Source organism: Ambystoma mexicanum, chromosome 9, assembly GCF_040938575.1.
Source record: "Ambystoma mexicanum isolate Mex_15411 chromosome 9, UKY_AmexF1_1, whole genome shotgun sequence".
Taxonomy (NCBI): Eukaryota; Metazoa; Chordata; class Amphibia; order Caudata; family Ambystomatidae; genus Ambystoma; species Ambystoma mexicanum.
Window position 1 is genome coordinate 1,460,846,473 of NC_090931.1, and position 24,014 is coordinate 1,460,870,486.

A 24,014-nucleotide genomic window follows, 5' to 3' on the forward strand; every position below is an offset into this window, starting at 1 on the left:
TTGCAAGTAACAGCGCCTCAATGCCCCTGGGCTGCTTGCGCGCTATATAAATATAAATAAATACATAAATAAATAAATAAATAAATAAAGTAGGCAAATTCCTTTATGCATCAATTTGAAACGTCACACATTTTACAGAATACACAGTGAAAAGACAAACTAAAATTGTGGATACGATACATCAACAACATTTTTTGCATATGGCAAGACACGAGAGAAACATTGGATGAATTTCTTCAGTACATCAACAGTATAGACCATCGAATACAATTCACCTTTGAGATAGGGAACCCTGGGATTCATTATCTGGACATTCAGGTCAATGTACATAACCAACAGATAACAACATCTTTTTTCACCAAACCAACAGACAGAAACAATTTATTACATCGGATGAGTTTTCATCCACAAAACACTCTACGAAACCTACCCTGCGGGCAAATGCTACATCTTAAAAGGATAATTAGTGACCAAAGCGAATTTGAACAAGAGTTAATCAGATTGAACAAGAAACTTGAAGATCGTGGATACTATGAAGAAGACGAACGGACAGCAACAGAGAAAGTAGCGTCAAAAACGAGGGCTAGTACCCTCAGTCCAAAAGACAAACCAAAATCACCATCATTGGTATATGTGTCAAGATTTTCAACACAGAGTATGCAAATTAAGAGATGCATAAATAAGCATTGGCAAATACTTACCAAAGATGAAAGAACTAAAGATCTTTTTTCTGCACCCCCAACATTCACGTACCAAAGATCGAACAACCTGACAGATTTGCTTGTCAACACATGTGAAGACAAACCCAGAAAAAGCACCTTGACAAAGAGAACTGGCACTTGCCCGTGCCTAAATTGCGGGAATAGTAACAGCATAATAAAAGGAGGAACAGTTGTGCACCCCTACACAGACGAACAAATCACAATAAGATGTCATGCAACCTGCAATACAGAAAATTGAGTATATTGTATACGTTGCCCTTGTAGTATATACTATGTGGGCGAAACAGGACGGAAATTACGTATACGCATTAATGAGCACAAATCATGTATACGGAATAATAACACCAACTTTTGCTGTGGCAAAACATTTCAACGAAAAGAAGCACAATATCTCACAACTCAGATTTCAAGTACTAGAGCTAATTGACAATACCTCCAGAGATATAAAAAAGAAGAGACAGCAGAGAGAAGCCGACTGGATCGACCGATTAGAAGCGTTATCACCGCGAGGAATCAACAATGAATTTGACCTTAATTGCTTTTTATAATAACTTTTCAATTTGCTTTGCACCATCTAACTGCATTAATAATTATCACTTGGATTAATTGAGTCACCGCATGCATTGTATTATGCATCCACAAGTCTATATTATATTCCTACTTACCCAAGAAAAATACGGAGCGAGTGTAAACACCTTATTCAATCACTAATTAGTGTACTGAACATTTGCATTTCCACATGTAATAACAATGGAGTTGACCCACCGTTCATGACTTCTTTTATTTGAACAGTTAACATTCTTGGTAGTGACAGGTATCAACACAGTAACAACATTTCTGAGCGTCATCAGATTATACCGCACATTACACATATACCAGAATGCACCACGAGTACAGTCTGCCAGTTATTCAAGATCGTAACTTTATTGTGCACACAGCAACATTACACGCACTAAACAAGTACCTCGTAACTCATCACACGTATGGGTTTCGCATATATTCGTTAAATAATAATGATTCGCTTCTAAAGTATAAGCTAAATTGGTCATTTAGACAGACCACAAGTGTTATCATTGAGTACATCGTACTTGCCCACACTAACATGGCCGTCCAGCTCGTCTACGAGCGGCCATTTTAGATATATATGTCTCCTAGACAACGTTTCACTTTTCTGCAGTATCTGAGCCAGACAGCAGCTCACAAGGCTACACACGCAGTGATTACATTAACGCATCACACGCACTTAAGGTAAGCACGAGGACTGAATGATTAGAAATATAACAATTGCAGCATTGCCCCTTACCACTATGAACACCCTCAAGAATGCATCCATCTTATTTTATGTTTACAGCGTTGCACGAACATAGTTTATCACGTTGGCCACCGCTGACAGTGATTGGAACATACACAAAACTGCAGGTTAGTGTTTGCACTCAGTGAAGAAAGAATAGATATAGACAACTTTTGGCGAGAGCTGATGAGTCACACATACTAACTATTATCCCATTTTGGTGCAGTCTTGATTATGGAAATGTGAATTATTATAATAAGATCAACTAGAAGAGGAAGTATATTGGCACTAACGTTGCTGCAATATGTCAATTTTGAGTGCACAATGATTAAGTAAAATATGGATTCTGTAATAACATACAGGTACTCTTATCCAAGTTACTAATTGAGATATATGTTTTTTCTCTCTCTTTATGTGTTATTTGTAAGTTCTTTTTGTCTCTTGTGGGTACCCTGTCATTTCATTGTGCCTATTGTAACATGAATTGCATTTTTATACATTTTTAACAGTAATCCTGTGTAGATTTAACCTGGCTCTGAAGAAGGAAATTACAATTTCTGAAATGCATTAGCCATAGGGTTTTTCGTTTGCCTACAAAACAGCAAGTCGTAAATTGCAAGTACTTAGCAGTTTAAAACTTAGTGAATTAAACAATATAACATAAACATCATTTGAATTGTTTTTCATTTTTCAAAGCAAAAGCAAAATATCTAACCATTCGTGGGAATTACAGGTGTGCGGCCCACACCGATGGGTAATTAGCCTAGGTCCTTTTTTCTTCAATAACTTTAAATTCGCCATAATGCCATAGGATTTTCATCATTTAAGCATATAGAGGAGCAAACTTGATTTTAATCTGGCACAATGTTTTTCTATTGAAGGTTTAAATAAAATAGAAACACCTAAATAAATAAAGATTAAAAAGGCAGGGTGTCAATATGCAACCCTGTCTAAAACCCACGCAGGTATCGACAATTGATCCCAGATTCCCCGGTGACTAAGCCGAACCCGGATTGAAGTGCCAGAATGTAATTCAATTAGCAGCTTTAGGAGAACCCCAGGAATCACCCATTTATGCAATTTATTCCATAATTTATAATGCGGATGTTCGGAATGGGAGATAGAACGCACCCCAGAGAAAATCAAGAAAAAATTAAAAATCCATGATTGGATCGAGACCTTGGAAAAAGCAGAGAAGCACACATCACAGAGTCATCATACAATTAACACACAAAGGATAGACGAGACAAGGAATTACTTAAAACAATTCCCAGACAAACCTCTGCGTATAATCTTCCTGAGAGCAAGTCTGAACATTCTAAAGACGAAAGAAATTTTATACCTCAGAAAACAGGTTCAAGATAAAAACTGTCCGTACTGTGACACCCTAGAAATCGAAACAGTGCGACACTTACTTCTTCACTGTCTGGGTACAAACAGTCTCAGAACGACCTATTTACGATCACACAAAATGAAACATCTTACCACCAGTGACGAAGATTGGTGGAACATGCTAATGAGCGGAGAATCCACAACATTGACAGTAGCAACAGCCAAATTCTTCGAAGGTCTAAAACTGGAAGAAAAACTAAGCCAAGAGTAAACAAAGAAAAACAAAATAAAAAATAAAAATAAAAAAAACATGGATTTTAAAGAAAGAAACACAGAAAAGGGGAGAACTTTAATTTCACCAAATCATGGACTCACAATGGAAACGTCCGAAAAACACTAGCCAACAGAAAGTTTTTGTAAAAATTGTAAAACAATTAAATGCAAAAAAAAAAAATAACTATCGATTGATAGGTAAACTTCTTAGGTGCCAGAGCACCAAGGTAAGCAATTATAGGCAGAGGTCTAATATGCCACCTCCCCCCTGCTCATGGCAAGACGTAGTCAGCTTGCCATGAGCAGTAGGTCTAAGAACCAATGTCCCTGTGCCCAATAGGGAGCTATCAGGATAACTTTGCTACAATTGGAGGCTCAAAACGACTTTGAAAGGTTCGGAATCAGTGGGAGAGGCAGTAATGCATCTTCCAGTGCCTTTCTCCCTCCCCCGTCCATGGGGCGTAATGGAGACACTTAGTATTCAGCTCTGTCACCAATTAGTATTGAGCTCTGTCGCCAATAGATCCACCGGGAAAAGGTCTCCTGGAGGACATGCATGCTTGTGGATGGTGAAGGATCTCCTCATTATCTCGTCCGTTTGAACATTGTGCATTCCAGCTAGAAGATCCGCGTACATTATTATGTTGTTGCTCAGTGCCAACTCCCACTGCCCACTCCCACTGCACAGCTAGAGCACAACGTTTCACCAACATGGTGCTTCCCTGTTTATTGATGTCGTCCATCATCACCATATTGTCTGTCAGTACAAGAACATTGAAGTTCAGTATCACCAGCAAGAATATCTGCAAGGCTAAGAAGGCTGCCTTGAATTCTAGGAAATTGATGAGCTCCTCAGAGTCCTCCTAATTTCACACGCTGTGGATTTAGAGATCCTCCAAAGTTTCTCCCCACGCTGATAGGGTAGAGTCTGTTGTAATGGTAAACTGATGATGAGGGTCCTGGAAGAGGAAGCCTATGCAGACGATTCTGTGATCATCTCCCCACAGAAGATCCTGCTGGCACCAGGAGGGAAAGGAATTCACCTTAGTTAATTAGTCAGGGATCTGAGTCCAACTCGCTGTATGTGGCGCATCTGGAATCTGGCCAAGGGCACTGGCAGAACAGAGGCCTCCATGAGGGCCAACAGTTATACGAATGACCATGCGGTCGTTTAAGCATAAGACAAGAACAGTGTTACTGTCTCCAAGAGGTCATTTATTCTTGTTTATTAGTAAAGACTTTGCCTGGAGTTGAATCCTAGAGGAAACCTATGAACTCCAAACTCTGTGTTGGGATGTGTGTGGATTTTGTTATTTTCAATGAAGACCTAGTAAATACATCAGGTCGAGTAGGAACTGCCGGTAGGAAGAAGCTTGGACTGAGGACTGTGCTTTGATTAGCCCGTCATCCAAGTTTGGATACATGTGAATGTCTTTTGGGCATAGGATCACTGCCACTGCTTCCATAAGCTTAGCAAAAACCCTTGGGGCCTAACTGAGGCCGAAAGGTAATACTGAAAGGTTATATTTAGTACTGATAGCGGTTGTGGGTTATGGAGAACCACAGGTCATGGTAGTGAGGTAGCCAAATACAAATGTGGAAAAATGCGCCTTATTAGGTCCACAGCTACAAACCGGTTGCTTGGCTCGAAGGATGGTAGGATGAGAGCGGGCATTATCATCTTAAATCGAGAAAGGTCTAGTACCGTATGCAGACCAGATTGTTCTTCTTGGGAATGGTAAAGAACCTTGCATAGAAACCCCACCCTTCCTCTAAAGGTGGAACCTTCTCTATTGCTCCTATGAGCAACAGGTTGGGTATCTCCAGCAAAAGGGAGTCTAAGCCTCTTTGCTGGAGGCGAAGATGATGGATTGGGGCATTAGAGGAAAGAAATAGCCCTTGTGTACCACTGATAGGGACCAGCTGTCACTGGTTATTTTCTTGTATTCAGCGACATTATGACGCACTCTTTCTCAGACCGTTGTGCTACGGATCTGCACCCTCACGTCACTTAGACTCCTTTGCTTCTCGAGTGAGAGAGGGCTGGGAGAAGAACCTCAATAGTGATGGATGTGCTTGCTTTTTGCGTGGCATGCTTGGAGATCTATATTGCCTATTCTGGTGGCCGTGGAGGCCTCTAAAACCCCCGACCTCTTGGCATTGAATGACTGTCTCAGAAGGCACAAAGAAGACCTTGGGTTTGCAGGGGGGTTTGAATACTGCTGGCAAATATTTCACTGTATTATTTCTTTTAGAATTTAGCCCTTCATCCATATCGGGGCTGAAAAGCTTCACCCCGTTAAACGGCAGATCCATGATCTGCTCATACACGTCTATTTGGAATTTGTTAGCTTTGAGCAGCGATTGCTACCTAAAAAATGCAATTACGGCCCTACCCTTATCAGCTTTGTCCAGGCAGTGATAGAGGCCTCCATAAAGGACCTGTGCCACTTGGTGAACTGCTTTCAGGCCTGAGAAGGACCCCTGCTTGAAATTCTGGGGGAAGGAGGGAGTCATAATCACCCAGCTCTTTCCAGAAGTTAAGGTACGCAGCAGCCATGACTGCTTCTGCATTGCATTCTCCCCATGCATCTCAGGTTGAAGGGTGTGTGCCTGACCTTTTTGTCACTTTCCTTGAGAGGACTCAAGAAATGACTCCTTGGTCCGATTGTAGACTTTCTGGTACTGGAATTGCCAGGTACTCCATGATGCCTTGAACCATGACATGAAATGCTTTAATAGACATGGTCACTTCCTCTGCGTCTTCTGAGAGGACATTTTGTCCATCCACTTGATCATCATCTGGAGGAACAACAGGTAGATGAGTAAGAGGCGGAGAAGGATCTTTTGAAGTGGAGAAGGAGCAGGCACAATGGGTTTGAGAGCCCGTGTCCCCAGCTGGTGGCGGAAGTGGTGCCTCTGCTGCCACTGTACGGTGGGTTGGTTTTGTGGTGCTACTGGTTGAAGAGTGGAAACAAGCACTTTCTTCTTGAAACCTGTCAAGGAACCTGTCCTCCCTTGAGGGTTCATGACTAGAAGTCCCTGGAGAATCTCGCAGTGCCTAATTGATTGTGCTGACAGTAAGAGAAGGAACAAAACATCCCCTCACAGTGGTTGATCATTCCACCCATGGGGAAATAGTGGGAAGTTCAGTATCCCTGGGGGGGACATGGTATATTCTCCCAGTGAAAGGCCATAATCTGACCGGCAGACAGTGACAGCTGTGGTACAGTGAGCCATGGCCTGCCGTGGGTGAGTTGTGACGTCAGTCACGGTACTGGCCACAGTGCTCCCTGGGGTAATCTGAGGAGTGGAGGCTAATATTACCACAGGCCTTCTCGGACTTGCAGACTTGCGGATGTCTGCCCAAGGAAAGGAGGAAGGCCTCAGACCTTCATTCGGTTTGAGGTGAAATGCCCTCACAGATATTGTCCCTGGTACCTGCCGTCTCAGGAACCTAATTCCCCTCGAACTGAAGCCCGGCACTAAAACTAGTGTTAGTCTCCTCAGAGACCTCACAGCGCACCCCGGTACCACAGTGGCTCACCGCTACAGGCCCCAAAGGAGCTCTCCTGCTTTAGCTAACCCCCAAAGGTGATCCAGAGACTATGTCCGAAAGATGTCATCCGACTACATCTGGCTACTCTTAGAGGGGACTGTAAGAAAATGCATCACAGAGCACACAGGCATTACAGCGATGAAGCGTAACCAAACACTCAAAACAACAGAATGTGGCTGTGTGCTAGTGAGAACAACCTGTGACACTCAGTGCACACAGAGAACCCCACTTTACCCAGCAGAAACTGGAGAAAGTTGGGGGAGAAGAGGAAAAAAAGGAAGTTAAATGTACAGCTGGAAAGTGTGAAAAACGGAAAATAAGAAGAGGGCAGCGTCCGGCGTCCCACCCACCCAACATAGCGAAAGGAGTTAAGGTGAATGCGTGCAGGAGGTTGGGGTTCAGGGCGTGGTCGTGCCACATCCTACAACCGCTCCCTCTCTAAATTCTTAAAAGGGAACTCCTGTCACTGCTCTCCGGTAAATACCATAAGAATGGAGGAAAGGGGACGGGCCATAGGAGTACATATTGTATTTCAGAAGGTTCACTTGTCTGACAATAACTGACAGATCCAATAGTTAAGAAATGAACGACATCAGTGGCAACAGTGAGGAAGAAGAACAGTGTCCTGCACCTGCGTCAACTACCCAAACTCAACAAAACAAAAGGCCCACCTGAGTGGGAGAACCAAGATCAGTGTCCATGAGGCCTTAACTGAGCCCCACAGTTCTTCAGACCTTCCACATCTGAGTCAGGTGGAAAAGATGAGATAACAGTTATTTCCTGAAACAAAACCATCAGTTAGGTGAAGTGATTGTGAACCCTGAACGCAAAAGACAATGCAGAGCACAAGTGTACCCCAAAATATAATGCTTAAAATCCGTGTTGACGGAAAGCTGTTATGCAGTGGCAATACATGAGCAGAGTCGTACGTCATCCTGGTATCATGCTGACACATGGAGACACAAAGGAAAGCATGTGGGTAAATAAAAAGGCAGACCTGATGCTCGAGTGGGACTCCTTAGCACAGCAGCATTGCGTGATGCTCATTTATTTATCGTGTATGTTTTTTGGCTCTTTGTTCCCTGGTGAAGAGGAACATCAGATATAACAAACACTAAATGCCCTACTGAATTCCAAAATTTCAAAGGCTAGAAGGTATTGCACGCCTCCCTTAAATTCCTCAAGTTGGGTGCCTCGGATTCAGGAAACTGACCTTTGTGCATCTAGATCCCTCCTCTTAAAACAAAGAGGTCTTAGTACCAGCTAGCAAGTAATCTAAGAGGGTGCTTATAAAAGAGAGTAATGGCACCTTAGATAATGCACTCTAAAAAAGGATTATTCCTTTAGAATGTCTGGTAAGTCATCTGTTGTCTTCCCATGCACTTGGCTGGGTCACGTGCATACATTGACACATGTAGAACATGATTAGCAACCAATGTCAGACACAGGACAAAAAGTACTGATTTTTCTTGGAATTTCATAAAGCCCAGCATGCTTCCTCGTAAAGCTTTTGGTTCTTCTGTCAACCTACAGATTTTCTCCCCCAGCCCCTTTTCCTTGTGTCCCTCTGGGAGATGATCATGGCTATATATTGTTGTGAACTGCATCAATCAGGTACTGAATACGGGTAATGATGTGGTGTTCCAAGTTTGGCAGTGATTGTTTATGGCTGTAGTCGGACTGGTCCTTCCATGTGGGAGTTTGGAGTCCTGTTGCTGAATCACTAACAACTGAATATTATTTATGCTAACCATGGTAACCAAAGCTACAAACTTTGCACGGTCCTCTAGGCCTTACATCCAGATTTCAGATCTCCTGTTATCTGCAAAGGCAACTCACTAAAAACGAGATGTCTGAAACATGTATTAGTATTTTTATTTGCTGATATATAAAACACTTTTTCCGAAGTGCTTTGTAGCATATATCATAGTCCAATGAGGCGAAATAAGGCAGTAACTTAATAAAAATGATGGCAAAGAGGAAAGCGGAAAGGTTTTAAGAAAAGAGCATAATAAGGATAGACTAGGAGAATATCTAACAGGAAGGGCTAGAGAATTCCAGTGCTTGGGTGCACAAAGTATTAAGAAACGAAATCAAGATTACGCACAAGAAGGTTTAAGAACAACAAGTAAAAAGTGTGTTTGAGAATGCAGAGAACGAGATGGAATATAAATAGAGAGCAGGGAAGCTAGATAAGATGGGGCTAAGCCATGACCACATTTAAAGGCAAGACAGAAAATGAAAAGGAAACAACATTCAAAGGGAAGCCAAGAAATAGAGGTCAAAGAGAAAGACAGCAAAGTGTGAGAATTGCCAAATTATAAATAGAATACAAAGGAGTGAGTTGGTAGACAAGAAGACCAATTAAGTGGGCAGAGCAATAATCAAGACAAGGTTGGCAATGACGAGCCTTATTAATATTGTACAGTTGCTAACAACATGTACAAGCAATGTTGGTGATCTGCAGAGAAAAAGAAAGCGAGGAGTCAAAAATGACTCGTAAAGAAAGTGCAGAGCACTAAAAAGGTACTAGGTAGAAATAACAGAGCAGGGCGAGAAAGGGGAATGGGAATAATTGAGTCAGTAAATAAAGAGAATCTATGACAAAGGACAAGAAAATGCATTCAGGATTGGATGGCCAACAGAAAGGCAGAAAGAGTAGCATGGAGAAAATCAAAGAGAGAGGAAAAGAAAAAATGGTTTAGGAGCCGCCCACATCGAAATGGGCCAAAGGAAGCAACAATAGCTTAAAGAGAAGAATATAGAAGACATCAAAGTTGTCCAAGAGCAGATCCCGGGGGGAAGTCACGGTGTAAAGGAAAGGAGGGGGAGTCTTACCAGACTAATAAACACAAATAAACGATCAGGTAGGTAAGATTTAATCCACAGCAAAACAGATCCAGAGAGGCCCAAAGAATAGAGTGGAGTGGAGAGTAGGATGGGCAAAAGTATCCAATGCAGCTGAAAGATTAGGAAGAATAAGTATTGAAGATTATTTATTATAACAACTTGAGAAAAGCCAGTTAGATATACAAAGAAGAGCAGTTTTCGTAATGTTCAGGTGATGGTACCTAGACTGATAAGGAGAGAAAAGATAATGATGGTCAAAATAGGTTGCAACTTGGGTTTATATGATACACTCATTTATTTTAGACAGGAAAGGACGAAGAGACATAGGATGAAACATAGCAGGAAAGGAAGGATCAAGACAAGTTTTTGTTTAAGTATAGGGAAAATTACTGCATGTTTGAAATCTTTAGGAAAGAGAGGTGTCGAGAGGGTGATGTTAAAAAGTCAAAAAGGAAAGTAATTGAGAAATTACAATTGTAATAAGAGAGGAAGAGACAAGATCCAATGGGCTGGCAGTAGGATGGGCTTGAGCAACATAATGAGCAGTGTCAGATTCGGAACAGAGTATTAAAGATGATAGAGGAGAAGAGATATGTTATGGTTGAGAGGTAGGGGCGATACCAAGGCTAATGGGGAAGAGAGACAAACCTAATTGTTACACTTTATTAGAGATAAAATTGGCAAATTCATTTGCAAGAGAAAAAGAGGGAGAAGGATCAGGTGAGTGGGGAGACAGAATATGGTTAAGAAGTTGAAACAAACCATGACGATGAGGCGAGAGGGATAGAATAAGGCCAGAAAATGCTATTTTTAGTAATAAGACTCAAATAGTAGAGGAGAAAGAAGAAATAGATCAATAGAAAGGGATTGTTTCTAACTCTGTTGTGCACGACGAAGGGAAGTTCATAATGAAAGAGGTGCCGGTGAAGGCCAAGGTTGTGTCTGTTTCTGCCAGGGGGGTGAAAGGTTTGGAAGTGGTAAAAAATATCAAGTGTAAAAAGAAGACCTGAATTAAAGGTAGAAATAGCAGAGTGTGTAGAGAGAAGACAAAATTCAGAAGGCGAGGGAAAGGAGTTGGAAAGAGTAGCCCTAAACGTACAAATAGTAGCAGAAGTAGTATTAGGGCGAGTGAAGGTAGCAAAAGAAGAAGGAAAGTTTTGAGAGTCTTGTTTTGCTTAAAAATATATTTTGGGATAAATATCAAAATACTATTAATTTAAGCCAGTATGTCCCTCATTCCAGGTTTGGTGAAAAAAATCAAAATGGCCAACAGTGAATAGTCCAAAGCATATATATCTATAGAAGAATCAATGCTGAGAAACTAAAAAGCTGGCCCAGTGGAACACAGATCCCTTCCCTTCTGCTTAAAGGGCCTATGGTGAACAGGAGCACTTAAGTTACTGTGGGATCTGAAAAGAGAGGAGCTACATGAAGTAGAGTGAAGAATCAGCCATGGTTCATGTCCCTCGAGCAGTACTGGCCAATGGGCAGGTTCTCACCAGGTCTGAGATCCCGCACCACATGTGGAGCCTGATTCCTGGATCCGGCCAGAGTCAGCCCCAAACAACCCATGCCATGAGAGCGCTCTGGGCCGGCGGGATTGTTAAAATGTAATAAACGCTTGCCCCTGCTACGGTATGAAGAAGGGGGGTGGCCCAGCACATTGGTGCTAGAAGCGCGTTTCTCACTCCGCCCCCTACGTAAGTCACAAAGCAAATCACCAGACCAAAGGTCTTCATAAGGATGGCTGGGACAGAGTGTAGTCTCAGCCTATGCCATTTGGAGGAGCCGCCACCGCCATCAACCAGCTTCAGAAGTGCTTCTAGAGCCTGAGCCGTACTCGCTGCCACCGCCGCCACCCTCATCATCCTTCTTCTGGAACTGCCGTTTAGCAGCCAGGCACGCCGCAGCAGTCACACCAGGTAAGCAATTTGCCATGCCTGCAGGCTGCATCCACGCGGCAGATTACAATGTACCTTTGCAGTCTTGGTAATGTAATCATTACATTACCAAGCACGCAAAGGTGGGGGCCAGCTCAGTGATCTAATCTGACCTCCACTGTGCTAGCTAGTGCACTGTTCACACACACAGCAGCTTGCTCTTTGTGCACAGTGCTCGCACAGGGCAGATTAGATTTCTGAGCCCCCACCTTGGTCTAATCTAATCTAATATAATCTGCATTTTTATTTACATTGTTGAAAAACTGAGGTACAAAGCATACATAAGTGAGTGTAAAAAAGGAATCATGTTGTTACAACACACAGAAGGGAGAGGAATCCAGTTTGAGGCGCTATATAAAAATGTTATAGTGTAATGATAACATATTTTGGGTGCACCACTGCATGGAAGTTGTGGAATTGATACATAGGGCCCGATTCATGGAATATTTGCACGGTTCAAAGTGACACTGCCGCCACAAACCCTGATTCATGGAACTGTGCGAAGTGTATTTTTGCAGTGCAAAGTCACTCTGAACTATGCAAAAATTCCATGAATCGGGCCCATAGTGTGGGGGTTATAAAAGAAGCAGCATGAAAAAAATGGTGCTGTTTTTAAACTATTATTTTGAACAATTCCTTTGATCAACGGTCAACTGCCAGCTCCGCCCCCTCTGAACCCTGCTTCCTCGGTTTCCGCCCCCTCCTCCAAACTCCGCCCCCACTGCCTGGCCCTTGTGGGATCCCCCTGCAAATGTTTTCCATTTCCACCACTGCCCACAACACAGAGATGGACATCGAGCGAAAATAAGGGATGTCAGCCAGCTCTCCCAAACTACCATCCTCTCTTGTCTGACTTCATGTCTGCGCCTCTTGTTTACTGGCAAAAGTTGAAGTGAGCGATGTGTAGAGCAAGATGAGGCACAAAACAGACTGACTTGAAGTGATAAAGACCCTTTAGTCCAGGCACGTGTGGACCACATGTAGAAGAAAGAAACTGGCCTCGGATGGAGAAAAAAAGCCTGAGCACAAATCTCAGAAGCGGGAGAGGAGGTGTCAGGTTACAAGGACAGTTGGGCACAGGAAACCATGATCAGAGAACTGAGTGAATGGAAGGGCGATAGGCAGGCTACTGTGAGGTTACAGCTTCAAACATCTAAGTTAGAGGATGAGAGTCAGCAGGCTGATTGGTCCAAAACTGAAGATACATCCAAGGGAAAGGAGAGGTGAGCAAGCACTACATATTTGAGGCGGTGCGGGGTAGACACATGGTTAGAGACACATCTGAACACGTTTCCAAGCAGAGCTCACTGCAATGCAGTTCAAACAGACATTATATATGGGTATAATGGCACACATACGAAGAGCACAGACTAGAGCAAATTTGTGTCTGTGTGTAGGGAACATTGCAAGATGGTTCATATGATTCACATGAGTGAGGGTGTTGCATAGTTACTGAAGGTGAGGCAGAGGGTGTGCACGCAAATCGTCTGTGATGTGGTGTAGAGAGATGTGCGACGTGTGCTGGACAATCACATACCTGAGAAGGTTTGGCCTCATACGCAAGCAGATGGGATATGCAAGTGGTCACAGTCCCAGATTAGAGGATGGGTGAAAATTCGCACAGGGAATATACAATCTGGTGCTATTAGGTGGAGTGTGTGGCTCTCACAGACTCCTCTGAGGTGAGGATGGAATGGAGTGGCCAGTGAACATGTGAACAGGTGTGGGCGCTGGGAACGTGGGTGGTTTTGGGGTCACCGGCTCACCTGACGGGAGGTCGAACGCTCTGTTTCCTTGTGCATCCATCTCCTCTCCTTGGGGCTCCATCGCTTCATCTTCACCCGTCTCCGAATCTGCAGTCAAAGAAAGGAGGAAAGAGACATGGTGAGAACCGCGACTATGGAACTCACTTCTCCGGGTAAATGTACAGACATGTCATATGTGCGACGCTGCTCACATTGTGCTCCTGCTGTCCTCCGCTGTGCAAGAGATGCCGGGGTTACAATCCCAGGAGAAGAGTAGCAGGAGACAGTGAGACACATCTGGGTCACATGCCTCTAAATTGCACATAGCTTGTATTCAGCTACACGAGAGCCCCAGGGTATCGTAGACGACCGGGGTAAGCATGTGATTTAATGCATGAAGTGCGAATATCACACAGGCATGCAGCGAATCACTTCAAATTGGGCATATAGTGCGTATGGATGCTATGGAACTCTTAGATACTTTGACTGATACAATCTGATATGACACCTATATAGGTATTTTATACAATATAATAACAGATGCAGGTACAAGTGTAACCACCTTCATACTGGCAGCAACCAATCACCTGCCAGGCTTTTGGTTAAAGTGAGTTAACACTACCTGACAGTAACAAAAGAAGGATGGTTGTTTACAGAGATCATTGTGATTTTAGAGAGCGCTATACAGTATGTCAATTTTGCACTCATGTTCGAACTGTACTGATACCAGTTAAGAATATGACAACATTGCAGTCACTCGGCATTATATAAATACTCTATATCCCTCTTAACAAAGTAAAATCAGCATGAAGAAAACCCCAAACTTGCACAGCTATAGGCTCCTAGACCCCCACTACAGAAAGAAATGGAAAATTGTTTGCAAGCTTAGTTGGTGACTAGAAAATGTGTTGGCTTGGGTATTTTGTATGTAAAAGAGGTCGCTGTGCACTGCACCCATAAGTTGCCTACATGCCACACTGATATCCTACACGCACCAGACATCTTCACAACATGGCCCAGGCTGCTCAGAGACAGAGTCGCTGCATTTTCCTCCGACCCTTGCTCAACATCTTGGGGCTGTCCCAGAGTTCTGGAGGGTGTTGGGCTGTTACATACCAGGAAGAGTTGGGGTGCTACTTGAGTGCACACCACACCAAAGCAACTCTTTAAGCATCCCACTGAGCAGAGACTAGTGCATACACTCTTGATAGAGAGTCCATTTGGGCAAAAGAACCCAGAATATATCTTTCAAGAAATATCTGACCAACATTAGCCTTCATGATTACATGATAGCCAGTATAAGATGTATGTGTCTTTTGTTTAGTTGTCACCCCAGAAAACAAGCAGCCCGGAATGTATCAATGGATGAAACATTGTAATAACCTTAGAATTAGATGGATTGAATTCCACTGGCCCATTCTATGTACTGTCTTGTGAAATGTGAATAAAGCTACAAAAAAGAAAAAACACGCGTATTAACATTCTGGAAATCCCATACGTTTCAGGACCGGACAAAATAGTGTCAGCGTATCTCCGTATCTCATCTAGGACATATCAATTATTGAACCACATAACTATTCATTTATCATTCATCCTAAAAGTGAGGAACACACTTCACAATCTGATGTCACTGGTGGCTTTTTAAAATACGTATACTGTGCAAAAACACATTTTAACTACATCCTCTACATATATGTATTATTTTATTGCAACTACACAAACTTAAAATTCATTTAACAGTGGGGTTAGTGTTTGCATACATCGTACATAGCAATACAACTGATATCAAATAAAAACATGGACAGAATTTGAACAGTTTTTTCTAGAAAAGATCCATCATTGGCAGCAAGTAATAATATTTGGGTCTATGTTTCTGTCAAAGGTTAGTACACCCTTACGGTTTACCTTCACTGCCTCATGCAGTTGTTCCCTAAACAAACACAGTTCTAAAAGAAAACCAAAGATGTCAGGGAAGCAATGGTGGAGAGCTTAGATAACACCTACATGAGACGATGAGGGTAAATCATAAGTGTGTTCTTCCCTTTGACAGACATTTAGGCCCAGATATTACTTCCTGACAATAAAGTGAAATTTGTTCCAGTGTCCACGATAGGTGAAGCACTGTTGAAATACTGTCCAGGTTTTATTTCAATTGATTACATCTTTTCATCTGATATAAACTGTATTGGCCGGCATCATTTATGCAAAGACGAATTCCACTATGTGTATGGTTTACGTGTAAAGAGTGCTTCCAAAAGTTTTTTGCACAGAAGAACAAGTTACTTCTTACCTTGTAAAGTTCTTTCGATGGGATGTTCCTCCGACGTGTTCCTTATCTTTGATAATTCGTCTCCAGGTTGCTGGCCTCGGAAATGTTTTCCAGTAGAGGGCGCCGCGCGTCGACGTCCGGCGAGTCAATGTCCCTCGATGGCCACCGTATCGGCGCCGACGTCACCATGCCCATAAATAGCCGCGCGCGGCGTCCGTTGCTCAGTTCCATTTTGTAGTATAAGAAAAGTCATGCCTGAATTGGTTATTGACCTTGAAGGAGCGTAAGCTGCAACCGCAAGGGAAGTATTACTTATTACTACGGGGATGGATGGGAGGGGCGATAAGGAATACGTCGGAGGAACATCCCATCTAAAGAACGTTACAAGGTAAGAAGTAACTTGTTCTTCGAAGGGATTGTGTCCTCCGACGTATTCCTTATCTTTGATAGACTCCCATAGCAGTGGCATGTAATTGGAGGTGGGAGTAAGAATGTCATGCACCCCTTAGGGATGAAATGAATGTAATACGGCTTTGCCAAATCTGGTCTCTTGACTAGTGGAGGAATCCAGGTTGTAAAATTTTGGGAATGTATGTGTGGACGACCATGTGGCAGCCGCACATATGTCTCTAACCGGTACCCCTCTTTGGAGGGCCGAAGAGGCTTCGATACCCCGGGTTGAATGAGCCCTAAGATTTTGGGGTGGCTCTTTCCCTGCCAGTTTGTAACATTCCAGAATGGCCAAGATAATCCACCTGGAAATGGTTTGTCTGATCCTAGCCATTCTGCTGATGTAAAAGCTTAGAGCTTGCCTTGGGTCCAGCCTATGTAGTCTTTCCTCCTCTTTCTCCGGATGGGGAGGAGGGTAGAACGAAGGTAAAGTAATTTTCTGAGTAATATGAAATTCAGAAACCACCTTTGGGAGGAAATTAGGCTTCACCTGTAGGACAACTTTGTCCTTGTGGAAAATTGCATGTGGGGGTTTACAGGAGAGAGCTTGTAGCTCGTTCACCCTCCTAGCAGATATTAGCGCTACCAATAGGACAGTTTTAAGTGTGAGAAATCTCAGCGAACAAGAGTGAAGTGGTTCGAAAGGAGTGCCCATTAGGAAGTTTAAGACTAAATTTAAGTCCCATAAGGGAACCTGGAATGATTTTGGAGGATAGATATTAGTCAATCCGTTGAGAAATTGTAACACTAGAGGTAGTTTGAAATAGGATGGTTCCTCCGCAGTGCGCTTGAAGATTGAAAGCGTGGCGAGATAGCCTTTTACAGTGCCAACTTGAAGGCCTGAGTTTGCCAAGTAAAGTAGAAACGATAACACTGTCGGTGTACTACATGAAAAAGGGTCGATAGTCTCTTCTCTACACCAGCTGCAAAATGTGTTCCAACGGCAGCGGTATAAGACTTTGTTGCTGGCCTTTTGGCCGAAAGCAACACCTCCATGACGTCATCAGGGAGGTCCCAATCCTTGTACCTCACCCTTTCAGAAGCCAAGCGTGAAGGTTGAGGGTTCTGATGTCTGGATGGAGAACCTGACCTCCCTTCTGCGAGAGAAGATTCTCTTTGAGTGGAAGACGGATTGGAGGGCAGATGGACATATCTAGAAGGTCCGGGTACCACGTTCTCCTGGCCCAGTCCGAGGCAATTAGGATCATGTCCGGAATCCTCTTGGGGGAAATTCCCTTGAACAGAACTGATCGCACTTCCTGTTGGTCCTTGTGGCGAACAGATCCACCTGAGGGGTTCCCCAAAGGGCGAAGATCTCTTGACGGACTTCCTGAGCTAGCTCCCACTCGTGGGAGACTGTGCTCTGCCTGCTCAGAGCGTCCGCTGTCAAGTTCTTCTCTCCCGCTAAGTGGACTGCCGATAGAGAGATTCCTTCCTGAATTGCCCAAAACCAGAGCTGCATTGCCTCTCTGCACAGTGGCAGTGATCCTACGCCTCCTCTTTTGCTGAGGTAGTGCATGGCCACCGTGTTGTCCGTCATTATCAGGACATTTTTTCCCTGTACTGATGGCAGGAAAGCTTTCAGCGCTAGTCTGATCGCTCCCAGCTCCAATAGGTTGATGTGTAGTCTGGACTCCGATGGAGACCAACGACCGCTGATGGTCAAGTCGTTGGCATGGACTCCTCACCCCGTGAGTGAGGCGTCTGTGACTACTGTTATCTCCGGCCATGGTTGCCAAAACAGTTCTCCTTTCAAGATGTTCTCTGGATAGGCCCACCATTGAAGGTCGCGGGCTACCTTGTCCGTAATCCGGAGGAGATCTGTCATTCTCCCTGAGAATTGCGACCAATGAGTTCTCAGTGCCCACTGAAGGGATCTCATTCTCAGGCGAGCCTCTGGCACAAGGAAGATGCAGGATGCCATGAGGCCTAGCAACCTCAAAAAGTCGAAGGCTGGGAGACGTTGGGCATTTTGAAACTTGTTGACCATCTGCAGAATATCTTGAGCCCTCACCTCTGGTGGCGAGGCTTTTCCCAGGGAAGTTATTGTTATTGTTATTGTTATTTTACACTTATATAGCGCCTTATATACCATTGGTATGGTCTGAAGGCGCTGGTAGGTTGAACGCCCTTGGGAACCGAAGTTCAGATCAGTAGAGAGAGTAGGGAGAGTCAAAAGGTGCATGTGTGCACCGGATATGTGTGCAGCTCGTGCGGTACACGTGTAATAGCTGATTCTTATTGGTAGGTGTGGTGGTTGAGAGATCAGGAGAATGTGTTCGTTCAGGCAGGATTTATCCGGAACGGATGTGGCTGCGTTAGGCCTGAGGAAAAAGCCTGGCTGGGGGTGTGAGACCGGCAGTGTTTACAAAGAATGATGTGGAGTAAGCGGCGGATGTTCGTATGAGAACAGTTATACCGAATGGTGTCATAGTATCACTGTGTTCTAGTTGAGTGGTGATGTAAAGGGGAGAGTAAGCGTGGGGTGTGGTAAGAGTGGTTATATGCTCTTTCAATGTGCAAACTTCTAAAATCAACTTTCCCAGAGAGGCTACCGGGCGAACTTCTAAGTACAATTTTCCATACAGAGGCTATTGGGAACATTTCTAAATTCAATTTATCAGTGAGGCTACTGGGCACACTTCTAAGTGTAGCTCTCGCAGAGGCTATTGGGTACACTTCTAAATGCAATTTTCACAGAGCGTCTACTGGGCACATTTCTAAATTCAATTTTCCAGAGAGGCTATTGGGCAAACTTCTAAATGCGACTTTCCAGAGTGTCTATTGGATACACTTCTATAATCAACTTTCACAGATGCTGGTGTGCATCAATCTTTCAGACTAATGTTGTTGGAGAGATACTAAGTATCCTTAATACCTGTAGTTACTGCAGGATACTGAAAATAATCTCAAGAGGACCATAAGGTTCCCCAGCAACAGTGCCCATAAGGAGCAGTGTGTGCTGCAGTAGAAAAATACAGATGCCTTCAAGAGCTTTGGAGCAGACAGACTCCATGGACCAGGTAGAATACAAAGAATAGATTTCCAAAAGACAGAGCCCATGACAATGAATGTGAGGAAAAAGGCTCCACTCATTCAGGATTGAAAGAAAAAGGTCCAGAAGTCCAGCAAAAAGTATCAGGGGTCTTACTAGGAGAGGGGATAAAGCATAAAAATGATCAATCTCCCTAACAAATACCATTAGTATTGAGTTGATTTTTATAATTGTGTTATTAGCATATGTGATACTTACCGTTCTCAAGAATAATCTTGGCCTACTTGTATTTATATATACACCCTTTATTTTTACAATGGTGTTTCAGAGTTTCTTTGGACCATATGTAGGTTATAATTTCTTTGTACCAAGCTACAGCCCTCTTCCCCCTTCCTAAAATGAGCCTGGTACTCGGTCTACGCTACCAAATATTCTCAGGTGGTACAGCATTGTACTAAGAGTGGAGTTTGGTACAGTCTCAGCTATGGTGTTATGACACCCTTCGGGCCAGCTTTTCTAAAGTCTAACGGGCCTCCTAAGAAATCCATGTTAACAGTCATGTTTTAGATTAGATTATTGCAGTTTCAAAAAATGTTTTAAATTCCATGCTGCAAATTTGAATCTTGTATGTAGTAAAGCTTTCCATTTTATACTTGCAAAAGCATTATGCACAAAGATGGACAAAACTGAAAACACACTGAAATCTCCATAGCACCAGTACACTGACCTTTAGCCTTTTAACTTGGATGTCAGAGAACTTCATAATTCCATTGCTTTTAGGCACCAAACGGCTAAAGAGAGCCTTAACAGATTGCGTCCAGGACTGCTCTGTGATGGTATCATCTGTGACTTCTTTAAATTGAGGGAGAAGCCCAGTTTGTGAAGGAAGTGGCAGACATAATCTAGCTGGATCTGAGCTTGTTCCGAAGATACAGCCCTGATCAGCCAATTGTCCAGGTAAGGGTAGACATGGATCCCTTCCCTCCTTAGACTCGCAGCCACTACCGACATTAGCTTGGTGACGACCCTCAGGGCGGAGGTCAGCCCAAATGGCAGAACTCAAAATTGATAATGAGAGTCGCCAATTGCGAACCTCAGGTATTTCCTGTGTTTGAGATGGATAGGCACATGGAAATAAGCATCCTGAAGGTCCAGGGATACCAGCCAGTCCTGAGCTGGAGGGCCTGAAGGATCTGAGAGAGAGTTACCATCTTGAACTTGTCCTTTCTGAGGAACTTGTTCAATTCTCGTAAGTCCAGGATGGGTCTCAGTCCTCCGTCCTTCTTTGGTATGAGAAAGTAGGGGGAGTACCAGCCCTTGTTCCTGTCCGCTACAGGTACCGGTTCTATGGCACCTTTCTCTAGCAGATCTATAATTTCCTGCAAGAGGAGCAGATCTGGAACTTTTAGAGAGCTGTGCCCCGGTGGATGACTCTGAGGGACGTGTAGAAAGGGTAGGCAGTAACCCTGGGCAACTGTCTTCAATGCCCAAGCATCTGACGTTATAGCCTGCCATTCCGTCAGATGGTGAGTTAACATGCCCCCTACAGGTGTCTTGTGTGGAAAGACCTCAGAGTGGATTGGGGGCGGCTGATGCAGATGCCAAGGGTAAAGAGGCACCTGCTGCTGCTGCGGCCTTAGTACTTTTGACCCGTCCAACTCGGGTGGATCTCCTTTGGCCTCTTTGAGTCGGCTGTCCTCTGCATTTCCCGAATGCGGAATAATAGCAAAAGGACTTTCCTCTTCCAGAGCTTCCTGAGGGGCGAAAAGGAGTTTGGCGGATTGCAGCTCCTAACGGTTTTGCCGCTGCTTTAGATGTTTGCAACTTTTCCAGCCTGTCATCAGCCGTCTTTCCGAATAATGAAGAGCCGTCAAAGGGCATATTCAAAAGTCTGGCCTGTACATCTGGAGCAAAGCCAGACTTTCGCAACCATGCATGCCTGCTGATTGTTGTACTTGCCGCCATGGCCCTGCTGATACTGTCAGCGGAATCGATGCCAGTTTGAAGTGACTCGCACATGGCATCTTTGCCATCTTTAATAATGTTAAGAAAGGCTTCCTTTTCCTCTCCTTCGGGTATGCAGTCAGCCGCTGATGAAGCACACTCCCACAGTGTGTGACTGCACATGGCGAGCGTACAGGTGGCGTTGATGGACTTCAACGCCATACTACAAGCAGAGAAGACTTTCTTCACCATAGAATCGTACCTCTTGTCATCTCTATCCTGTGGGACAGTAGGGTAAGTGGTCCTACTGCTAGATGAAATTGCTGCTTGGACCACCAGGCTCTCTGGAGTCGGGTGTTTTGATAAGTATTCAGGGTCAGCAGCCGCTACCCTATACTTGGCTGACAATCTTTTATTAACCGCAGGGATAACTTCAGGAGTTTCCCAATTAGATGTAATTTTCCTTTGTAAAGCTGCATGGAAGGGGACCACATGATCCTCCTGTGGACCTTTGTCTAATATGTCTATCAGGTCATCCTGTTGAAAAAAAGGCAAAGGCGCAGAACAACCTATAAATTCAATAATTCTTGCCATAAGGATTCTATAGGGTGTTTCGGCATGTTCCCATGGGTCTGGCTTAACAAATTCCACTTCTGGGGAAGTGTCCAGCTCACTTGCTTCATGTAGCGACTCCTGTAGGTCCTTCAACCTTCTTTCCTCAGAGGTGAAATCCTCTGAAACAGGCAGTGTGGTCCTCTGCAACCCAAAGGTTTCCTGGTCAGAATCTTCCCCCTCTTCATAAATTGAAGATAGTCCAGGGTACTCTGACCTCTGAAATGGTGTAAAACCCATCTCTAAGGCAGAAGGAGCCAAACTCGTCATTATTGGGCGAGAAACCGTTGATGTCGTCGACGCCGATGTGACAGGCTTCGAAGGCGCCGAGAACGGCGTCGAAGAACTCGAGAGGATCGGGATCCTACTCAAGGATGTCGACGACGGTCTCTCCGTCGTGCCGGAGGCCCTTGGAATCACTGTTGGCTGTGGAGTAGCCTTGGTCTTTTCTTTCATCGGCGTTGATGTCGGCGTCGACGATGGCGTTGAGTCGATTGACCGATGTGCCGAAGAACCCTTCGACAACGGCGTCGATGGCGCCGATCCATGCGTCGAAGGAATCTTCGATGACGGCGTCGAAGATGGTGCCTTCTTACCCGATGGCTCATGGCGCTCTCGGGTGGAATGTTTCGCCGGGTGCAGCGACTCGCAGCGTTTTGATTTTTTGGGTTTTTCACCCGGAGTATCACCCTCAGCTGTCTTCGAGGGGGTCGAGGCCGCTTTCTCGAAGACGCTTAACATTTTCTTTCTGAATTCCTCCCACTCAGCCTGAAAACTGTGTTTTGTGGGACAGGAGACCCTTTCTGGGGAAACAGAAGACGACAAGGAAGGGGATCTTCGACGTCTCTTCTTTGAGTGTCTTGATCTCGACGAATGGTGGGAGGTACTTTGAGATCTAGAATGGGAATGTTTTCGACGGCGAGGAGACGAATGCCTCGACTCAGCCGAAGAAACCTTCAAGGAGGTTTTGACTGACTTACCTCTCTCGAGCTTCCCCTTGCGCTCCTTCAAGGCTTTCGCCGTCATGGACATGCAGTCCTCACACTCCAAACAACGGTGCTCGGCTCCTAAGCACCACAAGCAGATCCTGTGTGGATCTGTTATCGACATTTTTTTACAGCAGTCTCGACATTTCTTGAAGCCAGATCGCGGTGTTGTCGGTTCCGATGAAGATGCCATCAATAACGAGTTGGTATTTATTCGAGTAGATATAGAGGGTTATTCTGACTGAAATGAGCAATGTCGTTCCGAGGCCCCACGAAGCGCAGAAAAACGGAACTGAGCACCGGACGCCGCGCGTGGCTATTTATGGTGACGTTGGCGCCAATACGGTGGCCGTTGGCGCCAATACGGTGGCCGTCGAGGGACATCCACTCGGCGGACGTCGACGCGCAGCGCCCTCTACTGGAAAAAAATTCCGAGGCCAGCAAGCTGGAGACGAATTATCAAAGATAAGGAATACGTCGGAGGACACAATCCCTTCGAATGAAGTATTCCAGATAGCTACCAAAGACATTGAGAAGTGTAGTGTGTGCGTCTGCATTAGGATGAAAGATAAGCGAATAGGTACTTTGTTTAATAAGTGTATCCTAACGAGATACAGAGATGTCCTGAAATGATTGCGATTTTCTGTAATGCTAGGTACTCAGAATATCTGGACCGAGGAATGATTAGTTTGTGAACCCTATTTTTGTATTATTATTCTAAAGTATATGTGCACCTCAAGGTGTGAGGTTAAACAGTGTGACGTCGAATACAAAAGTAAAAAAAGATGCTCACAATAGGCATTTTAGGATCAGCTCTGATAAATGCATTAAAATCAAGGCTTATGCACATGCACAAAAACAGCATTAGCAAAGATATGCGAGCACCCTCTACTGAGAACGGACAAGGCCAAATAACCTGTTCTATGGGTAGACTTCCACTCAGTGGGGCTCCCACATCTTTGGTAATTTTGTGACACTTGGAATTTAACCCCAAGTCACCCAGAGTAATACAAACATGGCCCTCTCGCTCACTGTGCATAGAGTAG

The 24,014-nt window shown here is 44.2% G+C and overlaps 1 protein-coding gene across 4 annotated transcripts in view; it reads right to left on the reverse strand.

Annotated features, from left to right (window-relative positions):
* SPEG (striated muscle enriched protein kinase) overlaps positions 1 to 24,014 on the reverse strand; it is a 2,620,794-nt gene that overhangs the window by 2,161,583 nt on the left and 435,197 nt on the right. For all 4 annotated transcript variants that reach the window (XM_069616880.1, XM_069616879.1, XM_069616881.1 and 1 more), the window contains one exon: positions 13,734 to 13,820. In XM_069616880.1, coding sequence (XP_069472981.1) covers positions 13,734 to 13,820 — 87 coding nt within the window. The remainder of the gene's footprint in view (positions 1 to 13,733; positions 13,821 to 24,014) is intronic.